We start from the raw sequence: 23924 nt of genomic DNA on the forward strand, positions 1-23924 counted from the left end.
TGCAAGCTGCTCTCAGGGAGCTGCAGAGAGCCACAAGGTCTCCCCTCAGCCTCCTCTGCTGCAGCCTCAACCCCCCCAGGGCTATACTGGGAGCCCCCCCAGGGCCATACTGGGAGCCCCCCCAGAGCCATACTGGGAGCCCCCCAAGGGCCATACTGGGAGCCCCCCCAGAGCCATACTGGGAGCCCCTCCAGAGCCATACTGGGAGCCCCCCTGGGCTATACTGGAAGCTCCTCCAGGGCCATACTGGGAACCCCCCCAGGCTCTGGTGGGACCCCCCCTGGGCTATCCTGGAAGCCCCCCCTAGGGCTTGCCCCTAGCCCCCCCCCCAGCTGCAGAAGCCTTTCCCCCTTCACCCCCCCGACCCCGTGCCAGAGAGGTGGGGGGAGGGGTTGGGGCCTGGCCTGGGTTGGGTTGTTGTGGTCTCCTCCTCCCGAGCTGGGGGGTTCTGGGGGGGCTGTCTGAGGCTGGTTGATGTCTTCTGGAGTTTAATAAACTAGAATAATTTATTTGAAACACAGAAACGTCACTGGGGGGGGGGTGGGGGGGGAGGGGCTTGGGGCACAACCCAGGGCAGCAAAGCTCCAGGAGCAGGACAAAGGGAAACCACTCTACAAAACCGGGGGGGGGGGGATGGGGGACACACACCCGGGGGGATCCCCCCCCAACAGCTTCCTACCACCCCCCTACCCCCCCCCCAGCTTCAGCTCTGCACCCCCAGGACAGGCACAGGATGGAGCTGGGTCCCTTCCTCTCCCCCTCTCTCCCCCCAGCTTCAGCTCTGCACCCCCAGGACAGGCACAGGATGGAGCTGGGGGTCCCTTCCCCTCCCCCCCCCAGCTTGGCTGGCTCCCAGCTGACCCCCAGCAGCACAGGGCAGGGGAGAGGGTGGCACCAGGGCTGGGGGTGGCACCAAGGAACCTCCAGGAGCTGAGGAAGGCTCCAAGGAACCTCCAGGGGCTGGGAATGGCCCCAAAGGGAGCTCCAGGCTGGGCAGCACCACAAGGTCCTGGTGGGACACTGGTGGGGGTGGGAAGTGCTGTGGCTGCCCCCAGAGAGGGAGCAGAGAGAGCCTCAGGGAATGTTCTGGGCTGGGAAGAGGTCTCCAGAGCTCAGAGAGGTGCTGAGGGAAGGGCTCTGGGTTCAGAAGAGGCTTCCAGAGCTCAGGGAGGGCTCTGGGTTCAGAAGAGGCTTCCAGAGCTCAGGGAAGTGCTGAGGGAAGGGCTCTGGGTTCAGAAGAAGCCTCCAGAGCTCAGAGAGGTGCTGAGGGAAGGGCTCTGGGTTCAGAAGAAGCCTCCAGAGCTCAGAGAGGTGCTGAGGGAAGGGCTCTGGGTTCAGAAGAGGCCTCCAGAGCTCAGAGAGGTGCTGAGGGAAGGGCTCTGGGTTCAGAAGAGGCCTCCAGAGCTCAGAGAGGTGCTGAGGGAAGGGCTCTGGGTTCAGAAGAGGCTTCCAGAGCTCAGGGAGGTGCTCAGGAAGGGCTCTGGGCTGGGAAGAAGCCTCCAGAGGCTTGCTGCAGGCAGCAGGGCAGCAGCAGTCTGGTGCCAGCCGGGCTGGGGCCGGCTGCAGGAGTGCAGGGCAGCCCCCAGCAGAGCTCTGCAGCTCGGGCAGGGGCCAAGGGCCCTGCTGGGAGCCTGCTGGGGCCAAGGGGAGGGCAGCCCAGAGGCCTCTGGCAGCCCTCCCCCCAGGGGCAAGGAGCAGCTGCTGCTGGGCACAGCCCCCACCCCCGTGGGGCAATGCCCTGGCCCCAGGGGGGCACAGCCCCGAGGCCACTGCCCCTGGGGCAACCACAGCTGCCAGCTGGCTCCCTCCAGCTGGCCCCAGCCTGACCTGGGGGTCACCCAGCAGGGAGCACCCAGGAGGGGAGCACCCAGCAGGGGAGCACCCAGCAGGGAGCACCCAGCAGGGGTCACCCAGCAGGGGAGCACCCAGCAGGTGCCACCCAGCAGGGGTCACCCAGCAGGGGAGCACCCAGCAGGTGCCACCCAGCAGGGGTCACCCAGCAGGTGCCACCCAGCAGGGGTCACTCAGCAGGGGTCACCCCAGCAGGGAGCACCCAGCAGGGGAGCACCCAGCAGGGGTCACCCAGCAGGGGAGCACCCAGCAGGTGCCACCCAGTGCCAGGGCCCCAGGGGGCTGGGGGAGCTCAAAGCATCCCAGGGGCTGCTGGTGGGGGGGCAGAGGGCACATGCAGCAGGCCCCCCAGGACAGGGAGGCCGAGGCAGGGCTGGCAAGGGGGGAGGGGAGGGGGAGGGAAGGGGAAGGAGGGGGAAGGGAAGGGGAAGGGAGGGGGGAGGCCCAAGCTGCCTAGAAGAGACCCTCCCCAGTGGCAAACTTGGGGGGGGGGGGGGGGGGGGGGCTGGTAGAAAAGCCCCAGGGAGAGGCAGGGGCTGAGGGCTGGGGAGGTGCTGAGCTCTGTGTGGGGGAGGGGGTGTGTGTGTGTGTCCCCTCCCCCCCCCCAACCCCCCCCAGCACCTCCCCGGGGGGGGTAGGAAGCCAACATCTGGAGGCTGTGGCACAGCTGGAGGGCCGGAGAGAAGGCGGCGACGGCGGAGGGAGGGAGGAGGGAAAGGAAGGGGCGGGGCGGGGGGTGGAGAGGGGGCGGGGTTAGAGGGACGAGCATGTGGGGTAGGCCCCGCCCCCTCTGCCCTCGCCCCGCCCCCCTCTGCCCTCGCCCCGCCCCCTCTCCCCGCAGGCGGCTCTCCGCGGAGCTGGGGCTGGGAGGGGAAGGGGGAAGGGGAGGGGGAAGGAGGAGCAGCGGCGGCGCCGGGGGTCCCGGGGGTCCCGGGGGTCCCGGGGCCGCTTATCGGTCGTTGAGCTGCGGGGAGTTGGTCCTCTCCTCCTCATCCTCCTTGTCCTCCTTCATGCCCTTGAGCCGCTGCCGGGCGAAGTCCTCGAACACGATGTCCGTCGTCACTGGGGGGGGGGAGGGGCAGCGGGGGACAAGGCAATCAGCTCCGGGGAGGGGAGAGGGGGGACCGGGAGGGGGGGAACCAGAAGGGGGGACCGGGGAGGGGGTCGGGCCCGGCCGGGGGAGGAAGAGCAGAGGGCTCGGGAGGCTCAGGAAGGACCTGGGAGGCTCAGGATGGGTTGGGGGAGGCTCAGGAAGGGTCTGGGAGGCTCAGGATGGGTTGGGGAGACTTAGGAAGGACCTGGGAGACTCAGGAAGGGTTTGGGGGAGACTCAGGGAAGGACCTGGGAGGCTCAGGAAGGGTTGGGGGAGGCTCAGGAGGCAAGAGGGCAGCAAAAGGCTTTGTGGGGTGGGAAGGGAGCTCCAAGAGCTTGGAGCCATGGGATGGGTTGGGTTGGAGGCACCTTCCAAGGCCCATGGAAGGGGTTTGGGAAGGACCTTCTGAGGTCATGGAGCCATGGAAGGGGTTGGGAAGGACCTTCTGAGGTCATGGAGCCATGGAATGAGTTGGGGGCACCTTGCAGTGCCAGCCAGTGCCAGCCCTGCAGCCAGCAGGGACAGCCCCCAGCAGAGCTCAGAGCCCTGGGGGTCAGGGATGTGCCAAGAGGAGATGGCCTCAGGCTGTAGGCAGGGGAGGTTGAGCTTGGCCCTGAGGAGCAATTGGTGCCCCCTGAGGGGTGCCCAGGCCTGTGGCAGGCTGCCCAGGGCAGTGGTGGAGTCCCCATGGCTGGAGGGGTTGGGAAGCTGTGGTGCTAAGGGCCATGGGGGTGGTGGTGCTGGGGCAGTGCTTGGCCTCCATCCCCTCCAAGCTCTCTCTCCCTGCTCCTCTCTCAGCAGCCCCTGAAGCTCTTCCCCCTTTTGCCTCCTGGGCTGTCCCCCTCCAGCCCTCCCCACGCTGGGGGGAGGCCCTCCAGAGCAGCCTGCAGCAGCCCCAGGGCTGTGCCCAGGGTGGTGCCCAGCACCACCTCCCCAGGCTCCCCTCCCACTGCTTGGCAGGATGGAGCAGCACAGATCCAACCTCTCCTTCCAGCATCACCACCAACACCCCACCCCCCCAAAAGGAGCCCAGCTAGGGGGGGTGGGGGTGCTGACCCCTTCCCCACCCCCCCCCGAGCCCCCAGCCCAGCCCCCAGCAGTGGTCTCTTACTTGGGGTCCTCCTGGAAGCCATGCAGGGGGGGGAGGGGGGAGGAGAGAAGAGAGAGGGAGGGGTGGCAAGAGTTAGGGGGGTACCTGCTGAGGGGGGGTTAGGGGGCTCAGGGGGTGCCAGAGGGGTACTTAGGGGGTACCAGAGGGGGGGGCTTAAGGGGGTGCCCATGGGGGGGCTGAAGGTGTGCCATAGGGGGGGCTCAGGGGGGGTGCCATAGGGGGGGCTGAGGGGGTGCCATGCAAGCTCTACTTCATGCCTGGTGGCCCCACTGCAGCCCCCCCCACCAGGGGCAGGCTCTGGGCTCTTACTTTGTGTCCAGCTCGATCAGGTTGGTGTCGATGGGAGCTTCGTTCTCTGGAGCTGAGGAGGAGGAAGGAAGGAAGGAAGGAAGGAAGGAAGGGGTTGGGTGTGGGGGCCCTGGGGTTGGCACCTCCAGAAGGGAGGAGGGCAGCCAAGTGGCTTCAAGCCTGGCACTTGGGGACTGCTCCACACCACCTCCACAGCAGCCAAAGGCAACCCAAATCAACTCAAGCTCACCCAAGGCCTCCCCAAATCAGCTCAAGACCACCCCAGGCCACCCCAAATCAGCTCCAGATCACCTCAAGACCACCCCAAATCAACCCAACTCCACCTCAAAGATCACCCCAAAGGCCACCCCAAATCAGCTCCAGACCACCAAGGCCACCCCAAATCAACCCAACTCCACCTCAAGATCACCCCAAGGCCACCCCAAATCAGCTCCAGACCACCCAAGGGCCCACCCCAAATCAACCCAAGACCACCCAAGGCCACCCCAAATCAGCTCCAGACCACCTCAAGACCACCCGAAGGCCACCCCAAATCAACTCAAGACCACCTCAAGACCACCCCAAATCAGCTCAAGACCACCCCAGGCCACCCCAAATCAGCTCCAGACCACTTCAACACCACCCAAGGCCACCCCAAATCAACCCAACTCCACCTCAAGATCACCTCAAGGCCACCCCAAATCAGCTCCAGACCACCCAAGGCCACCCCAAATCAACCCAACTCCACCTCAAGATCACCCCAAGGCCACCCCAAATCAGCTCCAGACCACCCAAGGCCACCCCAAATCAACCCAAGACCACCCAAGGCCACCCCAAATCAGCTCCAGACCACCTCAAGACCACGCAAGGCCACCCCAAATCAGCTCAAGACCACCCAAGGCTACCCCAAATCAGTTCAAGACCACCCCAGGCCACCCCAAATCAACTCAAGACCACTTCAACACCACCCAAGGCCACCCCAAATCAACCCAACTCCACCTCAAGATCACCTCAAGGCCACCCCAAATCAGCTCCAGACCACCCAAGGCCACCCCAAATCAACCAACTCCACCTCAAGATCACCCCAAGGGCCACCCCAAATCAGCTCCAGACCACCCAAGGCCACCCCAAATCAACCCAAGACCACCCAAGGCCACCCCCAAATCAGCTCCAGACCACCTCAAGACCACCCAAGGCCACCCCAAATCAACCCAACTCCACCTCAACAACACCCCAGGCCACCCCAAATCAACTCAAGACCATCCCAGGCCACACCAATTCAGCTCAAGACCACCTCAAGACCACCCCAGGCCACCCCAAATCAAGACCACCCCAGACCCCCCCAAATGAAGCCAGCACCACCCCAATCCCCCCCAGTGGTGGCTCTCACCGTCCCTGTGTGCTGGCTCCTCCTTGGGCTTGGGGTGCATCAGGGTGAAGGGAAGCTCCACAGCCACATCACTGCAGGAGAGCTGGGTTAGGGCAGGGGCAGCATGGGGAGGGGGCACAGCTGCCAGGAGAAGGAGCTGGGGGTGCTGGGAGGGGGCACAAGGAGGTGCCCAGCAGCCCAGCAAGGGTGTCCTGGGGGGAGGCCAAAGGTGTCCTGGGGGGCATGGAGCAGAGTGTGGGCAGCAGCAGGGGCAGGGAGGTTCTGCTGCCCCTCTGGGAAGGCACAGCTGCAGGGCTGGGGCCAGGCCTGGGCTGTCCAGGGCAGAGCCTGGGAAGCCCTGGGGAGGGTCCAGGGGAGGTTGGGGAGAGGCTGAGGGCCAGAGGAGGACAACAAAGGTGGGGAAAGGTCTGGGGAAGTTGTGAGGAGCAGCTGAGGGCCCTGGGGGCTGCTGAGGCTGGAGCAGAGCAGCCCCAGAGGGGAGCTGAGCAATGCTCAGCAAGAGCTCAAGGAGCTGTGGGGGGCAAGGGCCTGGGGCTGGCATCTGCTGAGTGGTGCCTAGGGCCCAAAGGGCAGCAAGGGGCAGGCAGGAGGTGCCAGCAGGAGCAACTTGTTTGGGGTGAGGCTGCTGGAGAGGCCTGGAGCAGGCTGCCCAGAGAGGCCTGTGGAGAGCTTCCAACCCCCCTGGTGCCATGGTGCCCCTGGGCACACTGCTGGGGGTGCCCCCTGGCCTGGGGGTGACTCCAGGCTGGGGTTGGACACCCAGGACAGCATGACCCCCACTCACCTCAGGAGCTGAGGACCCCTCAACCCCCCCCATGCATTGTCCTCTCTGCCCTCCCCAGGCCTCTTGCTGACCTCCTGGGCTGCCCCTTGAAGCTTTGGGGCTCACCACAAGCCCTCCCCCTCCAGCTCCCCCCTCAGGGGCTCAGCACAAAGCTGCCTCTGAGCAGCTTAGCAGCAGCAGCTGCAGGAGCCAGGCCTGGGCTCAGGCTGCCCTGCTGGCAGTGCCACGTGTGGGGCTGCAGGCTGTGGGCACCTCCCTGGGCACCGGCCAGGGGCCCTGGAGGAGCTGCACTGAGTGCCCCACAGCTCAGCTGGCACAGCCCTGCTGGGGTGGCACGCCAGGGACATGGCCTTGAGCTGCTCTGGGAGCAGGGGTGGGGGTGGAGAACTGCTGGCTCCAGGCTGGAACTGGGGAGGGCAAGGGGCAGAGGGGCACCGAGGGCTGGCACCTGTACCCCTGGGGCATAGCCAGCACAGGAAGGCTCCAGACTGGGAAGTGCCTGGGGGGGGAAAGGCCCTGGGGGGGTTGGTTGGCAGCAGCTGGAGAGGAGCCAGGGGGTGCCCAGGTGGGCAAGGAGGGCAGCAGCAGCCTGGGCTGGAGCAGCAGTGGTGTGGGCAGCAGGAGCAGGGCAGGGATTGTGCCCCTGGGCTGGGCACTGGGGAGCCCACAGCTGCAAGCCTGGGGGCAGGGTTGGGCCCTCCCTGCCAGGAGGAGCTTGAGGGCTGGGGCAGGGCCAGAGCAGGGCAAGGAAGCTGGGGAGGGGTCTGGGGAAGGAGGAGAAGGCTGTGGAGAAGTTGTGAGGAGCAGCTGAGGGCCCTGGGGGGGCTGAGGCTGCAGCAGAGGAGGCTGAGGGGAGAGCTTGTGGCTCTCTGCAGCTCCCTGAGAGCAGCTTGCAGCCAGCTGGGGCTGAAGGGCTGCTCCTGAGGGCTGGGCCAAGAGGAGATGGCCTCAGGTTGTGTCAGGGGAGGTTGAGCTTGGCCCTGAGGAGCAATTGGTGCCCCCTGAGGGGTGCCCAGGCCTGTGGCAGGCTGCCCAGGGCACAGTGGTGGAGTCCCCATGGCTGGAGGAGTTGGGGAGCTGTGGTGCTGAGGGCCATGGGGTGGTGGTGCTGGGGCAGTGGAGGGCACAGGGGGTTCAGGGGGTGCAGTGGAGTGTGGGGGGGTGGTGCTCTGGGCCTTACCTCGAGGCCAGGTCTCCAAGCAGCCTGGGGAGGGGCAAAGGAGACAACTCTGTCAGTCCCTGTCCCCACTGGGATGTCCCCACCCAGAGGAGCTGTGGGGCCACCCTTGCCCACAGCTTCTTCATCCCAAACTCAGAGAGAAGGAGGAAGAGGAGGAGGAGGGGAAAGGGGAAGGAAAATGGGGAAGGGGAAGGAGGAAGGAGGGGGAGGGGAAGGGGGAGGGGAAGAAAGAGAAGGAGGAAGAGGAGGAGGAGGAGGATGGGGAGGAGGAGGAGAAGGAGGAAAAGGAGAAGGAGGAGGAGGATAAGGAGGGGGAGGGGGTGGTGGGACCCCCACACTCACCCTCCTCTGGACACCACCAGCTTGACCTTGACCTTGTAGGACACAATGATGCCCAAGATCTCCTTGTTGGCTCCATCCCTCAATCTGGACCAAGGGGGCAGCAGTCAAGGGGATGTCCAGGGAGACCCTCCCCAAGCCCACCCCCCACCCTGAGCACTCTCCTGGAGCGGAGGAGGAGGAGAGGAGGAGGAGGAGGAGAGGAGGAGGAGGAGGAGAGGAGGAGGAGGAGGAGAGGAGGAGGAGGAGGAGAGGAGGAGGAGGAGGAGAGGAGGAGGAGGAGGAGAGGAGGAGGAGGAGGAGAGGAGGAGGAGGAGGAGAGGAGGAGAAGGAGGAGGAGGAGAGGAGGAGGAGGAGGAGGAGGAGGAGGAGGAGGAGGAGAGGAGGAGGTGGTGGAGGAGGAGAGGAGAAGGAGACAAAGGAGGAGGAAGCTGCAGGGGAGCTCCAGGGGAGGTGCTGAGGGTGGGGGGAAGCCAGGGGAGGCCTCCCAGGGTGCTGAGCTGCTCCTGGGGGTGTGGGGAGCCCCGGGGGGGCGCTGGGGGAGGGTCTCACAGGGTGCTGGAGGCCAGGTTGGTGTCCTCATGCTTGAGCTTGCCGTCCAGGGCCAGGCCTCTCTTCTCCCGGTTGTTGGCCAGGAAGGGGGTCAGGGTGTAGACCTTGCAGAAGGTGGAGCTGGGGGCCACCAGGTCACTGCCCAGGTGGGGAGGGGGGACACAAGGCAGGGTCAGCCACGGCTCCAGGGGACCACCACCCCCGGGAGCTGCCCCCACAAGCCCACCCCAGGGGTCGCCAGGGAGAGTTCGGCGGCTGTCGAAGAGCAGGAGAAGCCTGGAGGGCATCTCCAGCCCAGTCTGAGCCTGGAGGGCATCCCAGATCCCAGCCTGAGCCTGGAGGGCATCTCCAGCCCAGCCTGAGCCTGGAGGGCATCCTAGATCCCAGCCTGGGCCTGGAGGGCATCCTAGATCCCAGCCTGGGCCTGGAGGGCATCTCCAGCCCAGCCTTGAGGACCTCTCCACCCCAGCCCTACCCCAGAGGACTTCTCCTTCCCATCTCCCCTCCCAAAGCCATCTCCCCCACAGCCTGGTGCCCTCCATCCCCATCCCTCTCCCTCCCCTCCCCACCCTGGTGTCCCTCTGCAGCCCAGCTGCCACCTGAGTGCCACCCCAGGTCGGGTACCCCCCCCCAGGATGCCAGCCCCGGGGGTCTCCACCTGCCCACTCCTCCCTCCCCTCTTCCCCCCTGCCGCCAGCAGCGCTTCCCCCCAGGGGTCTTGGGAGGGGGCTCCACAGTGTCCCTGTGCCCAGGGGATGCCCCCACCGTGCCCCCACCCCCAGGGGATGCCCCCAAGGTGCCCCCCAGACTCAACTCAGCGTCCTCCACGGCCACAGGGCACTTGTACTGGGCGGTGTTGAAGAGGCAGATGTCGGCGTACTGACGCACTGGGGGGGGGGCACAGGCAGGCAGGCTGGGCAAGGAGCACCCCCAGGGCGCCTCCAGGGGCACCCCCAGGGGCACCTCCAGGGGCACAGGGAGCCAGCAGAGCCTCCCCCCCAGGCCCTCACCTGAGATCTTGATCTTCTTGACCGTCTTATTGGTGTTGTTGGTGACGTGGACGTTGACGCTGATGGGCTCCCCGTGGTAGTAGATCTAGGGGGGCGGAGGGGGGCACGGGGGGTGGCACTGCCAGGGGGTGCCCCAGGGCAGGGCAGGAGGGCTTCTCCTGCTTGGGAGGCTCCCCAAGAGCAAGAGGTGTCAGCAGGGGGGTCAGGGAGGGGTGGGGGAGGGGAAGGCAATGACCCTCAGCACTGCTGGGGTTGGTTGGAAGCTCCTCTGAGCCACTGGTGGGCAGGTGGCAGGAGGTGACCAAGGGAGCAGGGGGGTGGGAGGGACCTCCCAAGGGGATGGAGCCATGGAAGGGGTTGGGTTGGAAGGGACCTCCCAAGGTCATGGAGTTATGGAAGGGGTTGGGTTGGAAGGGACCTTCCAAGGTCATGGAGTTATGGAAGGGGTTGGGTTGGAAGGGACCTCCCAAGGTCATGGAGTTATGGAAGGGGTTGGGTTGGAAGGGACCTCCCAAGGTCATGGAGTTATGGAAGGGGTTGGGTTGGAAGGGACCTTCCAAGGTCATGGAGTTATGGAAGGGGTTGGGTTGGAAGGGACCTCCCAAGGGGATGGAGCCATGGAAGGGGTTGGGTTGGAAGGGACCTCCCAAGGGGATGGAGCCATGGAAGGGGTTGGGTTGGAAGGGACCTTCCAAGGTGATGGAGCCATGGAAGGGGTAGGGCTGGAGACACCTCCAGAGGAGACTGAACCATGGATCACCCCAAGATCCAACAAGGTCCTCCTCCTGCCCCTCGGGGTCACCACCCCCACGGTGCCCCGCCCTCGGCCCCACCCCTGGCCCCGCCCTACCTCCTTGTCGAGGGAGGCCTCGAGGTGCAGGGGTTTGTCGGACATGAGGAACTGCCTGGTGGTCTCCGCCATGGGCTGGGGGCCCGGCCGCTCGGGGGCGTACTGCACCTTCCGGATCACCAGCCGCACCGAGTTCCTGCGCAGCGCGGGCACCCTGCTGCCAGCCTGACCCTGCCAGCCTCACCCCTGCCAGCCTCACCCTGCCAGCCTCACCCCTGCCAGCCTGAGCCATGGGCTGGGGGCCCGGCCGCTCGGGGGCGTACTGCACCTTCCGGATCACCAGCCGCACCGAGTTCCTGCGCAGCGCGGGCACCCTGCTGCCAGCCTGACCCTGCCAGCCTCACCCCTGCCAGCCTCACCCTGCCAGCCTGAGCCATGGGCTGGGGGCCCGGCCGCTCGGGGGCGTACTGCACCTTCCGGATCACCAGCCGCACCGAGTTCCTGCGCAGCGCGGGCACCCTGCTGCCAGCCTGACCCTGCCAGCCTCACCCCTGCCAGCCTCACCCTGCCAGCCTGAGCCCTGCCAGCCTCACCCTGCCAGCCTCACCCCTGCCAGCCTGAGCCATGGGCTGGGGGCCTGGCCGCTCGGGGGCGTACTGCACCTTCCGGATCACCAGCCGCACCGAGTTCCTGCGCAGCGCGGGCACCCTGCTGCCAGCCTGACCCTGCCAGCCTCACCCCTGCCAGCCTCACCCCTGCCGCACCTGCCCTATGCCAGCCTGCTCTGCCACGGCTGCCCAACGTCAGCCTGCCTACCGCCAGCCTGGCCTGCAGCAGCTGCCCCATGCCAACCTGCCCCCTGCTAGCCCGGTCTGCCATGGCTGCCCCATGCCCACTGCCAGCCTGGCCTGCAGCAGGTGCCCCATGCCAGCCTGCCCCCTGCTCACTGCCAGTCTGCTTTGCCACGGCTGCCCAACGGCAGCCTGCCTACTGCCAGCCTGGCCTGCAGCAGCTGCCCCATGCCAGCCTGCCCACAACCAGCTGTCACCCTGCCCTCCCTAGAGCCACCACCCCACCCCCAGGCCAGAGGCCCCCTCCAGCCCCCTTGCCCCAGGCTGTGCCCTCCCTGTGCCCCCGCCCTGCCCGGCCACCCTCCCCTCACCTCTTGTGGATCTTCTCCTCCAGGTTCTCGGCGCAGAAGGCCTTCACCTCATAGTCCACCCCACAGGCCTGGGGGGCAGCAGAAGGCACAGGAAGCTCCAGGAGGTGCCCTCCAGCCCCAGGAGCAGGGAAGGGGCAGTGCCTGGGGCAGGGGCAGTGCCCGCGGGCACCAGGACTGTACCTTGCCGGTGTCCTCGGGGCCGGGCTGCAGAGTGACCGAGCAGGGCAGGTTGGGAGGGATCTACAGGGCCACAGGGAGGGTCAGGAGGGGACCTGGAGCCCCAACCCTCCCCCTCCTACCCTGACCCTCCCCCTCCACCCCAACCCTTCCCCTCCACCTCCACCCCAACCCTTCCCCTCCACCAACCCTTCCCCACCACCACCCCTCCCCCTCCACCAACCCTTCCCCCCCTCACCAACCCTTCCCCTCCACCAAGCCTTCCCCTCTACCCACCCTTCCCTTGCACCATCCCTTCCTCTCCACCACCCCTTCTCCTCCACCCCAACCCTTCCTTTGCACCATCCCTTCCCCTCCGCCAACCCTTCCCCATCAACCCTTCCCCCTCCACCCCAACCCTTCCCCTCCACCAATCCTTCCCCTCCACCCACCCTTCCCTTCCCTCCCCCTCCACCAATCCTTCCCCTCCACCCACCCTTCCCTTGCACCATCCCTTCCTCTCCACCACCCCTTCCCCTCCACCCCAACCCTTCCCTTGCACCAACCCTTCCCCTCCATCATCCTTTCCCCTCCACCGCCCCTTCCCCTCCAACACCCCTTCCCCTCCTCCTCAACCCTTCCTCTTCACCCCAACCCTTCCCCTCCATCAACCCTTCCTCTTCACCAATCCTTCTCCTCCATCAACCCTCCCCCTCCACCAACTCTTCCCTTCCACCCCAACCCTTCTTCCCCTCCACCCCACCCTTTCCCCTCCCCCACCCTTTCCCCTCTGCCCCAACCCTTCCTCTCCACCACCCCTTCCCTTCCACCACCCCTTCCCTTCCTCCCCTCCTCCCTCCCCCCATCTCCTCCTGCCGCCCCTGGGCGTGAGGGGAGGGAAGGGCGCCCCGGGGTGGCGCCAGGAGTGGGGTGCCAGGGGAGGGTGTGGGCATCACCTGGAAGGTGAAGGGGTAGGCATGGTCGCCCAGCTTCTTGAGCAGCCTCTCCTGCAGCCTGCTGAGAGGCTTCCTGTTCTCGGGCAGCGGGGGGAAGGGCTGGGAGCTGGCCACGAAGAGGTCCTTGCGGAAGGTCAGCCCCAGCACGTCCAGGTCCTCGCGGCCGTAGCGGAAGGCGCAGGTCAGGGTGACGAACACTGGGCACAGGGGAGGGCACCCTGGGGTGGCACTGCCCGCCCGGGGGAGCGGGGGGCAGCCCGCCCCTGCACGAGGGGCTGGCTCCAGCAGCGGGGAGGGAGGGGGGAGGGGGGTGGAATGAGGTTTAAAAGGGTCAGCCCCCAAGCAGAAGTGGTTTGGGGGCGTGGGGAGGGGGGTGGCAGCATGGGGTGGGGGTGGCATCATGGGGTGAAGGTGGCATGGGGTGGGGGCACTAAGGGGTGGGGGTAGCATAGGGGGGTGGCAGCATGGGGTGAAGGTGCCATGGGGTGGGGGCACTAAGGGGTGGGGGTAGCATAGGGGGGTGGCAGCATGGGGTGAAGGTGCCATGGGGTGGAGGCACTAAGGGGTGGGGGTAGCATAGGGGGGTGGCAGCATGGGGTGAAGGTGCCATGGGGTGGAGGCACTAAGGGGTGGGGGGTAGCATACGGGGGGGGGCAGCATGGGGTGGAGGTGGCAAGGGGTAGGGATGGCATCGTGGGGAGGGGGGTGGCAGCATGGGGAGGGGGTGGCATAGGGGGGTGGCATCATGGGGTGAAGGTGGCATGGGGTGGGGGCACTAAGGGGTGGGGGTAGCATATGGGGGTGGCAGCATGGGGTGAAGGTGCCATGGGGTGGGGGCACTAAGGGGTGGGGGTAGCATAGGGGGGTGGCAGCATGGGGTGAAGGTGCCATGGGGTGGAGGCACTAAGGGGTGGGGGTAGCATACGGGGGGGGGGCAGCATGGGGTGGAGGTGGCAAGGGGTAGGGATGGCATCGTGGGGAGGGGGTGGCAGCATGGGGAGGGGGGTGGCAGCATGGGGAGGGGGCACTAAGGGATCAGGATGGCATCATGGGGTGAAGGTGGCATGGGTGGGGGCACTAAGGGATCAGGATGGCATCATGGCATGAAGGTGGCATGGGGTGGGGGCACTAAGGGGTGGGGGTGGCATGGGGGGTGGCAGCATGGGGTGGAGGTGGCATGGGGTGGGGGTGGCAGCATGGGGAGAGGATGGTGGCATAGGGGTTAGGCAGCTTGGGGAGGGGGGTGGCAGCATGAGGAGAGGGTGGTGGCAGCATGGGGTGGGGGTGGCATCATGGGGAAGGGGTGGCGGCACCGCGGGGCGGGGGCGGCCCAGAGCCGCCGCGGCGCGGGCAGGGGCAGGTGCGGGGCGGGTGCCAGGCTGCGGCGGTGCCAGCCCTGTGCCAGGCTCTTTACCTTTCCTCTCCTTGAGGTACTCAGGGTCCACCAGCACCACCCCATCTGCAAGAGAGTGCCAGGAGAAAGGGGCGCTCAGGGGGCAGCGGGGGGGGGGGTGTGCCCACCCCAGCCAGGGGGTGCCCAGCCCCAGGGGGGTGCCCCCTGCCGTGCCCAGCCCCGGGGGGGGTGCCACCTACCCACGGGGTCCACCAGGTCGATGTGGTCCACGAAGTCTCTCTTGCCCAGGTACACAGTCAGCTAGGGGGAGGGGGCACAGGGAGGGCACCGTGGGGGCAGGGCACCTGGGCACTACCCACTGGAGTGCCAACCCCCACCACCACCTCCAAGCCTGGCACCCCCTCCAGCTGTGCCCACACCTGCTGGCACCACCCCCAGCCCAAGCCTGGCACCCCCTCCAGATGTGCCCACACCTGCTGGCACCACCCCCAGCCCAAGCCTGGCACCCCCTCCAGATGTGCCCACACCTGCTGGCACCACCCCCAGCCCAAGCCTGGCACCCCCTCCAGCTGTGCCCACACCTGCTGGCACCACCCCTAGCCCAAGCCTGGCACCCCCTCCAGCTGTGCCCACACCTGCTGGCACCATCCCCAGCCCAAGCCTGGCACCCCCTCCAGCTGTGCCCACACCTGCTGGCACGCCCTCCAGCTGTGCCCACACCTGCTGGCACCACCCCCAGCCCAAGCCTGGCACCCCCTCCAGATGTGCCCACACCTGCTGGCACCACCCCCAGCCCAAGCCTGGCACCCCCTCCAGATGTGCCCACACCTGCTGGCACCACCCCCCAGCCCAAGCCTGGCACCCCCTCCAGCTGTGCCCACACCTGCTGGCACCACCCCTAGCCCAAGCCTGGCACCCCCTCCAGCTGTGCCCACACCTGCTGGCACCATCCCCAGCCCAAGCCTGGCACCCCCTCCAGCTGTGCCCACACCTGCTGGCATGCCCTCCAGCTGTGCCCACACCTGCTGGCACCCTTCCCCCAAGGCTGGCACCCCCTCCAGCTGTACCCACACCTGCTGGCACCACCCCCAGCCCAAGCCTGGCACGCCCCTCCAGCTGTGCCCACACCTGCTGGCACCACCCCCAGCCCAAGCCTGGCACGCCCTCCAGCTGTGCCCACACCTGCTGGCACCACCCCCAGCCCAAGCCTGGCACGCCCTCCAGCTGTGCCCACACCTGCTGGCACCACCCCCAGCCCCAAGCCTGGCACCCCCTCCAGCTGTGCCCACACCTGCTGGCACCACCCCCAGCCCAAGCCTGGCACCCCCTCCAGCTGTGCCCACACCTGCTGGCACCACCCCCAGCCCAAGCCTGGCACGCCCTCCAGCTGTGCCCACACCTGCTGGCACCATCCCCAGCCCAAGCCTGGCACCCCCCTCCAGCTGTGCCCACACCTGCTGGCACGCCCTCCAGCTGTGCCCACACCTGCTGGCACCCTTCCCCCAAGGCTGGCACCCCCTCCAGCTGTGCCCACACCTGCTGGGTACCACCCCCAGCCCAAGCCTGGCACCCCCTCCAGATGTGCCCACACCTGCTGGCACCCCTGGAGCATGGCACAGCGCCACCAGCAGGTGCCCAGCGGGCCTCGCCCTCCCCGCCCCGGTGCCAGGGCAGGGGCTGGCACCTCTGGAGGGGGCCCAGGGCAGGGGCCTGGGGTTGGCACCACCCCCCAGGCTGCCCCCTGGGCACTCACCTTGCCGTTGGGGCTGGCCTTCTTGAACACCCTGCAAGGGACAGGCTCCACTCAGCAGCTGGCACCAGCCTGGCACCAGCCTGGCACCAGCAATGGGCAAGGGGGGGGCAGAGGGGCCCAAGGGGTGGGGAGGAAATGGGGAGAAGTGACCAGGGGCTGGGGAGAGGTGGCCAGGGGTGGCCAGGAGCTGGGGAGAGATGGCCAGGAGCAGGTCTGAGGTGGCCAGAGGTGGCCAGGGGCTGGTTAAGGGTGGCCAGGGGCTGAGAAGTGGCCAAGGGCTGCCCAGGGGTGGCCACAAGCAGGGCTGTGGGGTGCTGGTGGACTCCCCCACTGTGCCCTGGGCAGCCTGGCACAGGCCCTGGCCACCCCTCAAGGGGCACCAATGGCTCCTCAGGGCCAAGCTCAACCTCCCCTTGGCACAACCTGAGGCCATCTCCTCTTGGCCCAGCCCAGGGGTACCATCCCTGCTGCTGCTGCCCAGGCTGCTGCTGCCCTCCTTGCCCACCTGGGCACCCCCTGGCTCCTCTCCAGCCCTCCTTCCCTCCCTCCCAGCAGGGCTCCCCCTGGGGAGCTGCGGGCAGGCAGCGGGCAGGGCTGCCCTGGCATGGTGCCAGCCTTAATGGGCACCCCTGGCACAATCCCTGCCAATCCCTGCTAAGCCCATTAAAAGCCTCCAGGAGGATTAGGGGAGGCTGGGGAGGGCAGGAAGCAGGACCAGGCCGGTGCCAGGCCGGTGTCAGGCCGGTGCCAGGCGGTGCCAGGCCCTGCCTCACCCCCCCCCCAGCTGCCCACCTCTGCCCCCAGGGAGGCTCTCCTGGCAGGGCTAAGGGAGGTTGGCATCAGAGCTCCAGGGGCACCGTGCCCAGGGGCTGAGGGCACCGCTGCTGGCATTGTGCCAGGGGGGCAGGAGCTGGGGGGGGGGAGAGGTTGGGGGGAGCCTGGGGGAGGGGGACAGAGGTTGGTGGCCGGGGGGGACAGAGGGGGACAGGGAGGAGACAGAGGGGGAACAGGGAGGGGACAGTGGGGGACAGGGAGGGGACAGAGGGGGGACAGAGAGGGGACAGTGGGGGACAGGGAGGGGACAGGGAGGAGACAGAGGGGGGACAGAGAGGGGACAGTGGGGGACAGGGAGGGGACAGGGAGGAGACAGAGGGGGGACAGAGAGGGGACAGTGGGGGACAGAGAGGGGACAGGGAGGGGGACAGGGAGGGGACAGGGAGGGGACAGGGAGGGCACAGGGAGGGGGACAGAGGGGGACAGGGAGGGGGACAGGGAGGGGGACAGGGAGGGAACAGTGGGGCACAGGGAGGGCACAGGGAGGGGACAGGGAGGGGGACAGGGAGGGGGACAGGGAGGGGGACAGGGAGGGGGACAGGGAGGAGACAGAGGGGGGACAGAGAGGGGACAGAGAGGGGACAGGGAGGGGGACAGGGAGGCGGACAGGGAGGGGACAGGGAGGGCACAGGGAGGGGGACAGGGAGGGGGACAGGGAGGGGGACAGTGGGGGACAGGGAGGGGGACAGGGAGGGGGACAGGGAGGGAACAGTGGGGCACAGGGAGGGCACAGGGAGGGGACAGGGAGGGGGACAGGGAGGGGGACAGGGAGGGGACAGAGGGGGACAGGGAGGGGACAGAGGGAAAGAGGGAGGGGACAGGGATGGCCTCCCACCCTTCCTGACCACGCCCTGTGGGGGTGTGGCCGCTGCTGGGCGGGGGCAGGGCGGGGCAGGAGGGAGCTGAGAGCCTTCCCTGCCCTCCCCCCAACCCTTCCTGTGTCGAAACTCTGCCCATAGGAAGCCACCAACGGCACCCAGCAGCACCCGGCAGCACCCTAGTAGCACCCAGCAGCACCCTAGGAGCACCCAGCAGCACCCTAGCAGAACCCAGCAGCACCCAGCAGCACCCTAGGAGCACCCAGCAGCACCCAGCAGCACCCTAGGAGCACCCAGCAGCACCCAGCAGCACCCTAGCAGAACCCAGCAGCACCCTAGGAGCACCCAGCAGCACCCTAGCAGAACCCAGCAGCACCCAGCAGCACCCTAGGAGCACCCAGCAGCACCCAGCAGCACCCTAGGAGCACCCAGCAGCACCCAGCAGCACCCTAGCAGAACCCAGCAGCACCCTAGGAGCACCCAGCAGCACCCTAGGAGCACCCAGCAGCACCCAGCAGCACCCTAGCAGAACCCAGCAGCACCCTAGTAGCACCCAGCAGCACCCTAGGAGCACCCAGTAGCACCCAGCAGCACCCTAGTAGCACCCAGCAGCACCCTAGTAGCACCCTAGCAGAACCCAGCAGCACCCTAGGAGCACCCAGCAGCACCCTAGTAGCACCCTAGCAGCACCCAGCAGCACCCTAGTAGCACCCAGCAGCACCCAGCAGCACCCTAGCAGAACCCAGCAGCACCCTAGCAGAACCCAGCAGCACCCTAGTAGCACTCAGCAGCACCCAGCAGCACCCTAGCAGAACCCAGCAGCACCCAGCAGCACCCCAGCAGCACCCTAGGAGCACCCAGCAGCACCCTAGCAGAACCCAGCAGCACCCTAGTAGCACTCAGCAGCACCCACCAGCACCCTAGTAGCACCCTAGCAGCACCCAGCAGCACCCTAGTAGCACCCAGCAGCACCCTAGCAGAACCCAGCAGCACCCACCAGCACCCTAGTAGCACCCAGCAGCACCCAGCAGCACCCTAGCAGAACCCAGCAGCACCCTAGCAGCACCCTAGGAGCACCCAGCAGCACCCAGCAGCACCCTAGCAGCACCCACCAGCACCCAGCAGCACCCTAGCAGCACCCAGCAGCACCCTAGCAGAACCCAGCAGCAACCTAGCAGCACCCAGCAGCACCCTAGCAGCACCCAGCAGCACCCTAGCAGCACCCAGCAGCACCCTAGTAGCACCCAGCAGCACCCAGCAGCACCCTAGCAGAACCCAGCAGCAACCTAGCAGCACCCAGCAGCACCCTAGCAGAACCCAGCAGCAACCTAGCAGCACCCTAGCAGCACCCTAGCAGCACCCAGCAGCACCCTAGTAGCACCCAGCAGCACCCAGCAGCACCCTAGCTGCACCGTAGTAGCACTCAGCAGCACTCAGCAGCACCCTAGTAGCACCCAGCAGCACCCTAGCAGCACCCAGCAGCACCCTAGCAGCACCCAGCAGCATCCTAGCAGCACCCTAGCAGAACCCAGCAGCACCCTAGTAGCACCCAGCAGCACCCTAGTAGCACCCTAGCAGCACCCAGCAGCACCCTAGTAGCACCCAGCAGCACCCAGCAGCACCCTAGCAGCACCCCGCAGCACCCTAGTAGCACCCTAGCAGCACCCAGCAGCACCCTAGTAGCACCCAGCAGCACTCAGCAGCACCCTAGTAGCACCCAGCAGCACCCTAGCAGCACCCAGCAGCACCCAGCAGCACCCTAGCAGCACCCCGCAGCACCCCAGCAGCACCCAGCAGCACCCTAGTAGCACCCAGCAGCACTCAGCAGCACCCTAGTAGCACCCAGCAGCACCCTAGCAGCACCCAGCAGCACCCAGCAGCACCCTAGCAGCACCCCGCAGCACCCCAGCAGCACCCAGCAGCACCCTAGTAGCACCCAGCAGCACCCAGCAGCACCCTAGTAGCACCCAGCAGCACCCGGCAGCACCCTAGCAGCACCCCGCAGCACCCTAGTAGCGCCCAGCAGCACCCTAGTAGCGCCCAGCAGCACCCTAGTAGCACCCCAGCAGCACCCAGCAGCACCCTAGTAGCACCCAGCAGCACCCTAGCAGCACCCAGCAGCACCCTAGCAGCACCCCGCAGCACCCTAGTAGCACCCAGCAGCACCCTAGCAGAACCCAGCAGCACCCCGCAGCACCCTAGTAGCGCCCAGCAGCACCCTAGTAGCGCCCAGCAGCACCCTAGTAGCACCCCAGCAGCACCCAGCAGCACCCTAGTAGCACCCAGCAGCACCCTAGCAGCACCCAGCAGCACCCTAGCAGCACCCCGCAGCACCCTAGTAGCACCCAGCAGCACCCTAGCAGCACCCTAGCAGCACCCAGCAGCACCCCGCAGCACCCTAGTAGCACCCAACAGCACCCCACAGCACCCTAGCAGCACCCAGCAGCACCCTAGGAGCACCCTAGCAGCACCCAGCAGCACCCAGGGGAGGTCACAGCAGGAGCTGGGGTCTGGGGGGGTCACAGCTCCTAATTGAAGGGGGTCACAGCAGGGGCTGGGGTCTGGAGGGGGTCACAGCAGGGGCTGGGGTCTGGGGGGGTCACAGCTCCTAATTGAAGGGGGGGACAGCAGGGGCTGGGGGAGTCACAGAAGGGGCTGGGGGAGGGTCACAGCTCCTAATTGAAGGGGGGGTCACCAGGGGCTGGGGCCTGGGGGGGTCACACCTGGGGCTGGGGGGGTCACAAACCCCAGAGGACAGGGGGTGGGGGGGGTGACACCAGGGTGTGTCTCCTGGGGGTCACAAGCCCCAAATGACAGCTGGGGGGGGCACCCAGGGCCTGGTTCCTGGGTGGGGGGGCACTGGGCGGGGGGGGTGGGACCCTCTCCCTAACTCTCCAGGTCTCTCCCCATGTGCCCCTTGGACCCCCCTGGGATGCACTGAGAGGTCCCTGGGGTGGGGGAGGGGCTGACTGAGGGGACCTGGGGGGGGACTTAAGGGACCTGGGGGGCACTTAAGGGGTCTGGAGGGGCAGGGGCTGAAGGGTCTGGGGGGAGACTGAGAGGGCCTGGGCGGGACTGAAGGGACCTGGGAGGGGGACTGAAGGGGTCTGGGGGCACAAGGTACCTGTCGGGAGGAAGCAAGGAGGGGACCTGGGGGGGACTTCAGGGACCGGGGAGCAGACTGAAGGGACCTGGGGGAGACTGAGAAGGTCTGGGGGGTGACTGAGGGGGTCTGGGGGGTCTTAAGGGACCTGGGGGCACTTAAGAGACCTGGAGGGGCAGGGACTGAAGGGACTGGGGGGTGACTGAGGGGGTCTGGGGGGTCTTAAGGGACCTGGGGGCACTTAAGAGACCTAGAGGGGCAGGGACTGAAGGGACTGGGGGGGTGACTGAGGGGGTCTGGGGGGAACTTCAGGGACCAGGGAGGGGGATTGAAGGGACCTGGGGGAGACTGAGAGGGTCTGGAGGGAGAGTGAGGGAGCCTGAGAAGACTGAGGGAGCCTGGGGGCACAAGGTACCTGTTGGGAGGAAGCGAGGAGGGGACCTGGGTGGGACTTCAGGGACCGTGGGGAGACCGAGGGGGTCGGGGTGCCTGAAGGGGTCTGGGGGCTTAAAGGACTTCAGGGAGCGGGGTGGGGGGACCCGATAGGGAGTGAAGAGAGCTGGGAGGGACCCTGGCGGGCAGGGCTGCGGCAGGCGTTCCGGCATCTCCCCACCGCCGCCATCCCCGGAGGGTGTCAGCCCCGAAGCCAGCCCCCCGCCCCCCGGCCCCCCCCCCGGGTGCCCCCCACTCACCGGGTGCCTTTGTCCCCCATGGCCCCCGCGGATCCTCCGGGCAGCTCCACCGGGAAACGCCGAGCGGGGCTTGGAAAATTACTGGCAGGATGGTGGAAAGGAAAAGAGGAGGAGGAAGAGGAGGCGGCGGCGGCGGCGGCGGCTCGGGGCGGGCGCGGGGTCGCGGCGGCCCCGGGGAACGGCCCCGGTGCGGCGGGTCCGGAGAGGCTCGGAACCGCTCGGAACGGCTCGGCACCGCCTTCGGAAGGGTTCGGCTGGGCTCGGCTGGGTTCGGAAGGAGCCCGAGCGCTGGCTGGCGGAGCGGCCCCGTTCGGCTGGGCTCGGAAGGAGCCCGAGCGCTGGCTGGCGGCGGGACCCCGCCGGCTGGGTTCGGCTGGGCTCGGCTGGGCTCGGCTGGGTTCGGCTGGGCTCGGAAGGAGCCGGAGCGCTGCCTGGCGGAGCGGCCCCTCCGGCTGGGTCCGGCTGGGTTCGGCTAGGCTCAGAGGGAGGCGAGCGCTGCCTGGCGGAGCGGCCCCTCCGGCTGGGTCCGGCTGGGTTCGGCTAGGCTCGGCTAGGCTCAGAGGGAGGCGAGCGCTGCCTGGCGGAGCGGCCCCTCCGGCTGGGTCCGGCTGGGTTCGGCTAGGCTCGGCTAGGCTCAGAGGGAGGCGAGCGCTGCCTGGCGGAGCGGCCCCCTCCGGCTGGGTTCGCCTGGGCTTGGCTGGGTTCGGAAGGAGCCTGAGCGCAGCCTGGCGGCGCGACCCCTCCGGCTGGGCTCGGCTGGGTTCGGGCGCTGCCCGAGCGCACTCCTGCGTCGCGGCCTCTGGGGATCAGTTCGGAAGGGCTCGGCCCCGGTTCGACTCGGGCCCTGCCGGCTGGGCTCGGCTCGGCGCGGCCCCTAGGAGGGTCGGTTCGGAACCGCTCGGCTGGATTCCGCTCGGCTCGGCTGCGTTCGGGCGCAGAGCCTCACAGGGCGGCCCCTGGGGCTCGGGTCGGAACCGCTCGGCTGGGTTCGGCTCGGGTCGGAACCGCTCGGCTGCGTCCGGCCGGGTTCGGGCGCAGCCCCGCGGGGCAGCCCCTGGGGCTCGGGGTCGGAATTGTTCGTCTAGGTTCGGAACCGCTCGGCTGGGTTCGGATGGGGCGCGGCTGAGGGCAGCCCAGGTGGGCGGGGGGGGGGTTGTTTGTAGGGGGGGGTGGTGGCCTCGGTTCGGAACCGCTCGGCTGGGTTCGGGCACAGCCCCGCGGCGCGGCCCCGGAGACGGGGGGCGGCGGCACGCGCGGGGGCCCGCGCGCGCGTGCAGCGGAAAGGCGGGGGCGGGGGGGGATGCGCGCGCCCCTGCACATGGCACCCCCCATTGGGCTACGCTCACCACAGCCTCTTCTGATTGGCTGAGCCAGTCCCCCGCTCCCCTCCCAACCCCCCCCCCCCCCCCCCCCGCTTCCTTCCCGTGACGCGACAGCCAATCAGAATCCGCCCTCGGAAACGGGGACGCGGGTTATTCCCACGGGGTAGCCAATCAGAGCCCGCCCTCGGAGCGGGGCCTTGGGGCCGGGCCGCGCAGGGGCAGGGAGGAGGAAGGGGAGGCGAGGGCAGGGCAGGAGCAGGCAATGAGGAGGGGAGGAGCAGGCAGGGAGGAGGAGCAGGCAGGGATGGGCAGGAGAAGGCAATGAGGAGGGCAGGAGCAGGCAGGGATGGGCAGGAGCAGGCAATGAAGGGGGAGGAGCAGGCAGGGATGGGCAGGAGCAGGCAATGAGGAGGGGAGGAGCAGGCAGGGGGCAGGAGCAGGCAATGAGGAGGGGAGGAGCAGGTAGGGATGGACAGGAGCAGGCAGGGAGGAGGAAGAAGAAGGGACAGCCAAGGACAGAGAGGAGCAGGCAGAGATGGGCAGGAGGAACAGGCAAGGCTGGGCAGGAGCAGGCAGCGTCAGGAAGGAGCAGAAAAGTGACAGGCAGGGATGAGGAGGAAGGGACGAGCAGGAGCAGGCAGGGATGAGCAAGGGCAGGCAGCAATAGGTGGGGATGGGCAGGGATAGGGAGGAAGAAGGAGCAGACAGGGATGATGAGGAGAAAGGGGCAGAGGCAGGGAGGGGGAGGAGCAGGCAGGGATGGGATGGGCAGGAGGAAGAGGAAAACTCGGGCAGGAGGCGGCAGAGATGGGAGGAGGAAAGAACAGGTAGGAGCCGGCAGGGAGGAGCAAGAACGAGAAGGAGGAGCAGGAAGGGTTGGGAGGAGCAAACAGGGACAGGGAGGAGCAGTAGGAAGGAAGAGGGAGGGGCAGGGAGGACCGAGGAGGAAGGGTAGGGAGGAGCAAACAGGGACAGGGAGGAGCGGTAGGAAGGAAGAGGGAGGGGCAGGGAGAGGCAGGAGGAGGAAGGGACTTGGGGGGAGAGGGGGAGGGAGGCGCGGAGGAAGGGGTGGAGGAGGAGGAGGCAGCAGGTGCCAGCAGGGCTGGGCAGGGACAGGCAGTGTGGTGCTGTGCAGTGCAGCATGGTGCTCTGCGGTGCACTGTGGTGCTGTGCAACACGCTGTGCTGCGCTGCAGCACTGTGCAAGGCAAGGTGGTGCTGTGCGGTGCAGCCTGGTGCTGTGCGCTGCAGAGCGGTGCTGTGCTGTACAACGTGGTGCTGTGCAGTGCAGCCTGGTGCTGTGCAGCGCCCTGCAGCACCCTGCAACAGGATTGCCCCCACGGCCGCGCCCTGGGACCAGCAGGATAGGGAGGAAGGGGGTGGGGTG

General features: G+C 67.8%; 1 protein-coding gene and 1 long non-coding RNA gene across 2 annotated transcripts; both read right to left on the reverse strand.

The window, feature by feature from the left end:
• Nucleotides 1-487: 487 nt before the first annotated feature.
• Nucleotides 488-22015, reverse strand: LOC137459465 (beta-arrestin-1-like). The gene is given in 17 exon segments (XM_068170382.1): nt 488-2905; nt 2907-2913; nt 4365-4416; nt 5734-5804; nt 7698-7721; nt 8040-8123; nt 8589-8726; nt 9403-9475; nt 9599-9683; nt 10449-10584; nt 11551-11618; nt 11731-11790; nt 12663-12859; nt 14077-14121; nt 14256-14316; nt 15770-15800; nt 21217-22015. Coding segments are annotated over 17 exon segments (1257 nt in total). The 5' UTR covers nt 21237-22015; the 3' UTR covers nt 488-2800.
• LOC137459466 (uncharacterized) lies at nt 4430-5662 on the reverse strand. Its single transcript, XR_010992333.1, has 3 exons — nt 5523-5662; nt 4763-5374; nt 4430-4687 (listed from the first exon to the last, which is right to left on the reverse strand). It is a non-coding gene; the product is annotated as an uncharacterized lncRNA (long non-coding RNA).
• Nucleotides 22016-23924: the final 1909 nt, after the last annotated feature.

Source organism: Melanerpes formicivorus, unplaced genomic scaffold, assembly GCF_026170545.1.
Source record: "Melanerpes formicivorus ecotype bairdi unplaced genomic scaffold, bMelFor1.0.p_v2 SCAF_364, whole genome shotgun sequence".
Lineage (NCBI taxonomy): Eukaryota > Metazoa > Chordata > Aves > Piciformes > Picidae > Melanerpes > Melanerpes formicivorus.